Source organism: Pseudoliparis swirei, chromosome 24 (assembly GCF_029220125.1).
Source record: "Pseudoliparis swirei isolate HS2019 ecotype Mariana Trench chromosome 24, NWPU_hadal_v1, whole genome shotgun sequence".
In the NCBI taxonomy this organism is placed as follows: Eukaryota; Metazoa; Chordata; class Actinopteri; order Perciformes; family Liparidae; genus Pseudoliparis; species Pseudoliparis swirei.
Genome location: NC_079411.1, coordinates 25,254,399 through 25,260,843, shown reverse-complemented (window position 1 = coordinate 25,260,843; position 6,445 = coordinate 25,254,399). Strand labels below are relative to the sequence as shown.

The window sequence follows — 6,445 nt, the reverse complement described above, 5'->3', positions numbered from 1 at the left end:
CACCTTTTTGTAACCTACTGTTGCCAGAAAGCCCGCACAGCTGTCGCAAATGTTATTGTTATGACTGGCACGCGGCTATAAGATAGCGTCATTTTTTTATTTTATATAGCCCTATCTATTTCGAATGAAAAAAATAAGTGTTTTCGTTTTTAACTAAATAAAATTAATACAAATCTGGAAATAATTTTGAAATTGAGCTCCAAAATGTGATTGCAAATCATGCACTGATTTATCACTGATACAGCTGTGATCATATTTTATTTTGGCCTATAGACATATGTCCCTAGAAAATGATTTTGGAACTTTCCCCTTCATTGCATATTGAATCATATTCAATATTATGTTTTTTAATTGAATCAACAAATAAATGCAAATAATTCAATACCTCGTGTTTATAAAAAGTAGCAGTCCCTTGTGGTTATCACTTTTCTCTATTTCTTGTGATTGAATAATTGCCTTCCAGAGAAATTACATTTACTGAAGTAAATACAGTTTTGTGTATTTCCATTTAATGCTACTTTTAGCTAAATTCACTGCATTTGAGAGCGATTTTTTAACATCGATTTTCATTAATAATATACTTTACTAAACACATGCATAAACCTATTTTGACCATCTCAAAATAGCATTGTTTGAGATTAAACCAACCATCAATATAATAATCCAGTATTAAAATGCATTCTAAATAGAGCCATTATTATGCTCGATTAAAAGTACTCAATATGTAGATCATTTAATAAGTAATTTAATTATGGAGAAGTCACTCAAAAATAAAGACTGCCATATTATTATTTGTCACTCAAGCAAATAATGTCCCAACATGTATTTCATCAATAATGCATGATGTTGCCTGGCAGGAGCACTTTACGGCTGAGTAGTGACCTCTAGCGGGACAGCCAGCCAGTCCCCGTGTTGCCTTTGAGGTCTGGACCACAGTAACGGGACAGCAGGTTCAACCATCAGTTGGGAATGGAGATGAGTAAACAATAACGGCTGTGTGTTTTATACATTACTTATCTTTCTACTTGAGAGGTTGTTTTTTTAATTCACTGAAACCTCAGTTCTTTTTGAGCTAATTGAAAATAGACTCGACTCTACCGTCAATTAGAGACAACGCCGGCTTTGTTGTTCCCCTCCGTCATGGCGATTGCCCACCTAGCCACCGAGTATGTTTTTTCCGATTTTTTGTTAAAAGACCCCACGGAGGCCAAGTACAAAGGGCTGCGTCTGGAGCTGGCGGTGGACAAAATAGTCACGTTCCTGACGGTGGGTCTGCCTTTGTTCCTCATCTCCCTCGCTTTTGCTCAAGAGGTGTCGGTCGGTGAGTTGTTGAATTTATGAGCATCCTTTCATCATCTGGAGGTTATACTCCTGCACATTTTTGTCCTCACGTAGAATAATGCACATTCTATCTTAAGCTTCGTTGTCCCTCCCTCACTGCAGCACGTTTATTCAAATAAACCAATGCATGTGTTTTGCATGAATGGAGGAGAGTTATATTCAGTAAACGGACAGACAAAGGAGAGGTGTGAATGTTGGAGAAGGTGTGGTTTAAGACCCCACCCTTCACCCCCAGACAGAGAGGCAGCCATACTGCTGCTGCTCATGAGGATGAGGAGGATGGGAACTTTGGGCATGGCAGTTTATAAACAGGTGCCTCACGCAAATTAACAGCAGGTATTCTGCATTCCTCTTTAGTGCAAAACTATATATGTATATATATATATACATATATATATATACAGTATATACATAAATAAATAAATAAATAAATAAAAATTATATATATATATATAAATCCTAGTACACGCTGTTGTCTGTTGTTACCATTAACTATAACAGAAAGATACAATTGTTGTGGTCAGCTTTTGTTATCAAATTATGGTAAAAAAAAGAAGAAGAGTTCATGCGCTTCATTGCCAAAATCCCACTTATATTTGACTTTGAAAGACTGAATTGATGGCCGATCACAAAGGCGGAGCTGTGGAGAGCACATCTGGGCTTTTTGTCATATTAGGGAAAGCACAGGTGTTACTAATATCATTAACGATGGCTCAGTCAGCCTTGATAGGGTGACAGTGATGCAGGGATTCAGTCTACTGTAATATAAATGGATGTTTTTTTCCTCTTCTTCCGACAGGTGTTTCCAATTTATTATCACTCTAATTATACCGGCGACTCAATATTATAAACACCACTCAGCACAACACAATAAAATAGGCCTTTTTTCTCACAGCAGACATTTGACTCTAAATTGATAAGTGGCTGAAAATATGTTGATCCATTAGGTGAATGCACAGTGCTTCATTCTCCAACCACATACTATATAAAGACCGAATGTGATAGATGGAAACAAAAAAATAATAATTATGTAGTGAGAATGTGCTCCGTTGGTTTAAAGCCTCATTCTGTAATATTAATATTAATACGACAGCCCCCGTAGTGCCAACATATTACTGTCTGCTGGCTATGTGGGTCATTTGAGGGGGATGGCATGATTATTGACACAAATATATGCTGAAAACAACCCACAAACAAATTAAGCCATGGGTGCAGAAGAGGGAGGGCGGACAATTGTTGCAGTGTTTGTTTTCTCTTTTCAGAATCATCAACATGAATGGGATTAACTCTTCACTTTCCTCCCCAAGGTACCCAGATCAGCTGCTTTGCTCCCACTAACTTCTCTTGGAGACAGGCGGCATATGTGGACTCGTTTTGTTGGGCAGTCCTACAGCAACAAAGTGACAGCTCACCACTATGTCTGCACAAGGTACTTTCATTATCAGCTGTAGATGCTTATTGACGTATTAACTTTATTGTAATGTATCGTTCAATTAGCCCCTTGACCAATGAGATAGGCGTGAAACTAACTACACAATGCTAATGCAGTTTTAAAAAGAGAAATGCCTCATTTTTTTATGTTTAAAGGTATACTTATGTAGGGCAAATAGCGAAATTTAGGGATATATAGCGTTAATTAGAGTTATCCGCCCACCGATATTATCTCATAATCAGCCTAATAACGTAATAAATCATTTATTTTGGTGATTAATCACTATTATCTTAATGCACACATTAACTATCGGAAATTAATGATCTCAACTCAAATAGAACAAAGAAAAGAATATTTAAAAGAGAGTTGATAAAGAGACCAGTTGTAAATTAGGAAGCATATTACAAGCGTATCTGTGGCGGGCAGCTGCCATCGGGGACGTCAGGAGAAGAGGATGGTGCAGCGACAGAGATGAAGATTAGTGGACGTTGAGGTGACAGACTGATGCATAATTAAATCTGCATATGGTTTTGTGGGGGTTCTTTTAAAAGCAGTGTTTGGTCAGACAGATACCAATCACCCGTCATGCTCACCCAAAGGGGGCGTTGTCAATGTTCAGCCCACATCTGGGCACTCTGTCCCACAGAGGCCAAGAGGCCATGAGGCCGTGTATCTGAATGTTAAGACAACTTCTTAAATGGCCAAACATAGTTACTAAATAACTAACGTGACTAAAGATCTGGCGTTCTGATGGAGTTTACAATGAGACCAGACAAGACGTTTGTATCTCTAATGGTTGGTTAGATATTTTCACCTGATGTTAACATGCCTGCTTGGGGGGAATTTGGTTATAAACAATAACAAATTTGATTATATTAAGGAATCAAATGGTAAGAAAAGTAATACAGTCATGTATTACAGCATATTAGAAGTGTTTATGTGGAAACAAAGGGGAGAGCAAACTGTTTGACAGTGGAATGGGTTGATTGTCCAGGCGGACAGGCGATGAGGTAAGCGACTTCACAGTTATGTGCCCAGACACACATTTCAGCCTGGAATTTCTTTTGATCCAACCTGTTGTTGGAGACTATCATCCTTTTTAATCTCACCTTGAAGAATGTAAAACAAGTCTGTCGGCTGGAAGAAAGTCCCAGTCATGAGGGGAGCCTGGGTAATGTCAAACATGTCAACATGTCAACATTAGCCGTTTCTGGTTAATCCTGTCTCTGGGCTGTCTCCAGGAGGGCTTTCATGCTCTTTACTATACATACCAGTCTTGGTCAGTTATCGAGTCAGAGTGGCCCCTAATGGTCCCACCACTCACTTACAGCTGAAATAAAAGGGATCACAGTCTGGTTTGTAGGCCACTGGAAGACATCACCTTGAAGCTGTGTCTGCATTCTGCTCCTAAATGTCCAGAAATCATTTGTTGTCTTCTTTTTTTCCTCATGCATCTTTCTTCTGTTCTCTCTCTTTCTTGTGATTCCCTCAGTTCTTCCCATACATCCTGCTCTTTCTGGCCATCCTCATGTACATCCCGGCCCTGTTCTGGCGTTTCTCTGCAGCGCCGCACCTCTCCCCTGACCTGAACTTCATCATGGAGGAGCTGGACCGCTTTTACAATCGTGCCATTAAATTTGCCAAAAATCTAGCATCCTTGGATAGCCAAGGTTCACCTGTGGACACCCAGAGGTAAACACCTTTTTATTACTCACGACCATGTCCTCTTTAGCAGGAGATGAAAGGATCTTTTTCAGGTCAAGTCTATGGCGGTTGCGTTTCTAAACACTGGTCTCTTTGTGCAAAATGTCCTTCTCTGCTGCAGTGCTTTGGATGTGACCGAGGGTTGCTTTAAGTACCCTTTAGTGGAGCAATACCTGAAGACCAAGCGCTTGTCTCGCGGCCTCGTGGTCAAGTACCTGTCATGTCGCGGCCTGACTCTGCTGACACTCCTGCTGGCCTGCATCTACCTCGGCTACTACATCCTACACGCCTCTCTCACCGACGAGTTTCCCTGCGACCTGCGTACAGGGGTGCTGAAGAACGACACCACGGTGCCGTCCGCCGTGCAGTGTAAGCTGGTGGCGGTGGGTGTTTTCAGGCTGCTCAGCTACATCAACTTGGTGGTGTATGCGCTTCTTGCTCCGCTGGTGGTGTACGCTGCTCTGGGACCAGCTCGCCAGAGCTCCGGCTTTCTCCGGCCCTACGAGCTGCTGCCAGGCTTCGGTTCTTTGGGCGTGGTCACGCCCTTCTACAACGACCTCAGTATCTACCTGTTATTCCTGGAGGAGAATCTGAGCGAACTCAAATCATATAAGTGTCTGCAGGTGGGTCCAAGCGCAGATACTATCACTTAGAATTTGGCATCTGCAAAGACACACAGCGTTTTCTTTTTCTGTGAAAATTAATTAAGGTGTCTTTTTTTATTTATTTTTTACAGGTACTTGAGTTGTTGCAAAATGCTGGTGACGAGGGCTTTGACACCATGTGTCTGCTGCGAACTCTGGGTCAGGTGAAGACCGATGTGATAGACAGTAAGAAGACGTGCTCACGCAAGACCAACAAAGAAACTAAGATATGCGAGGAATGATTCCTCTGAGGTAAGAAGGACGATTTATTCTTCTAGTGGGAGCTGTGTAACTTCAGTTAGATGAACTGCGGTGGATTTAACCCTGAACGTGTTTTTATTTTCCTTCTTTCCCATTGATTCAACAGAAAAAGAATCAGATCTGCTGTGGTGGAAAAGAAGATCAGTGAGACAAACCTGTGCACTTACATTTATTTGAGTTACTGGTGATGCATGTATTGCCTTACAGCAGTGTAATCCATATCCTCTGTAGTTTGGCCAACAGACATTTTACTTCTTAGATATCTTATTTTTAGTAAATGAGAATATTCCAAGTCTCAAGTCTGAGGCGATTTGCTGCAAATTCCTATCTTTTTCTGTGCTACATGCTTCTTTTCTCTTGCCTGATATCGGACAGAATTGTCAACTTCTTTAATTCTGCTGAGTTCAAAAGTCTGGACCTAGGCAAACTTTTCTCAGGATCTCAAATACTTTCCAATCATAATTTACAATAAAATCTATGTTCCTTGCTGAAATTTGTACATTCAATTTCCATTTCCTGTCCTTTATGTTAGAATAACATTTAAATTAATGTTTAAAATATATTTCCAGCGTGGGATAGGTCGAAGATATCGTGATTGATGACAGTTTGTCTATCCAAAGGGAGCACAATATACAAAAATAATTGTTTGGTAATATAAGAACCACCAGAGCTGTCTGGACTGTAAAACATGTGATTATGTATGCATAAATGTGTCGTTAACAATAGTTGGTATACCGTATGTGCAAAAAAACAACACCTTGGGTTGTCCAGACAGATGGACTGATGGCCGCTCTGCATTTCATGTGAAAGGTGAATTCATATTCTTTGAAGGAGTAATATGCCGATAACAGTTGTTGTCAGATGTAAAACCGTTCAGGGTTACAATTAAGTTATGTTCCATTATATCGTTATTGCCCAATTCAATAAAGTCAAATGTGAATACATTCCACATCTCTCTTCTTGGAAAATACATTAATTTCCAGAATACACGTGACCAGCAAACTAGAAACATCTGTACTTTACAATGCAATGCAAAAAACTGCAATAAATATGATACTTAAAA

General features: G+C 40.1%; 1 protein-coding gene across 1 annotated transcript; it reads left to right on the top strand.

Moving 5' to 3' along the window:
• The first annotated feature begins 1,125 nt into the window (after nt 1-1,125).
• On the top strand, nt 1,126-6,220 carry LOC130190480 (pannexin-1-like). The gene is made up of 6 exons (XM_056409915.1): nt 1,126-1,321; nt 2,649-2,770; nt 4,266-4,465; nt 4,599-5,100; nt 5,214-5,373; nt 5,489-6,220. Exons 1-5 carry the CDS (start codon nt 1,141-1,143, stop codon nt 5,361-5,363), a joined length of 1,155 nt encoding a protein of 384 aa, XP_056265890.1. The 5' UTR covers nt 1,126-1,140; the 3' UTR covers nt 5,364-5,373; nt 5,489-6,220.
• The last annotated feature ends 225 nt before the right edge of the window (nt 6,221-6,445 follow it).

Excerpts from the sequence above, each read along its gene's own strand:
- LOC130190480 (XM_056409915.1), top strand. The coding sequence starts at position 1,141 with ATGGCGATTGCCCACCTAGCCACCGAGTATGTTTTTTCCGATTTTTTG. Across the intron at positions 1,322-2,648 it reads TGCTCAAGAGGTGTCGGTCG|GTACCCAGATCAGCTGCTTT; the intron begins GTGAGTTGTTGA and ends TTCCTCCCCAAG. Across the intron at positions 2,771-4,265 it reads CACCACTATGTCTGCACAAG|TTCTTCCCATACATCCTGCT; the intron begins GTACTTTCATTA and ends TGATTCCCTCAG.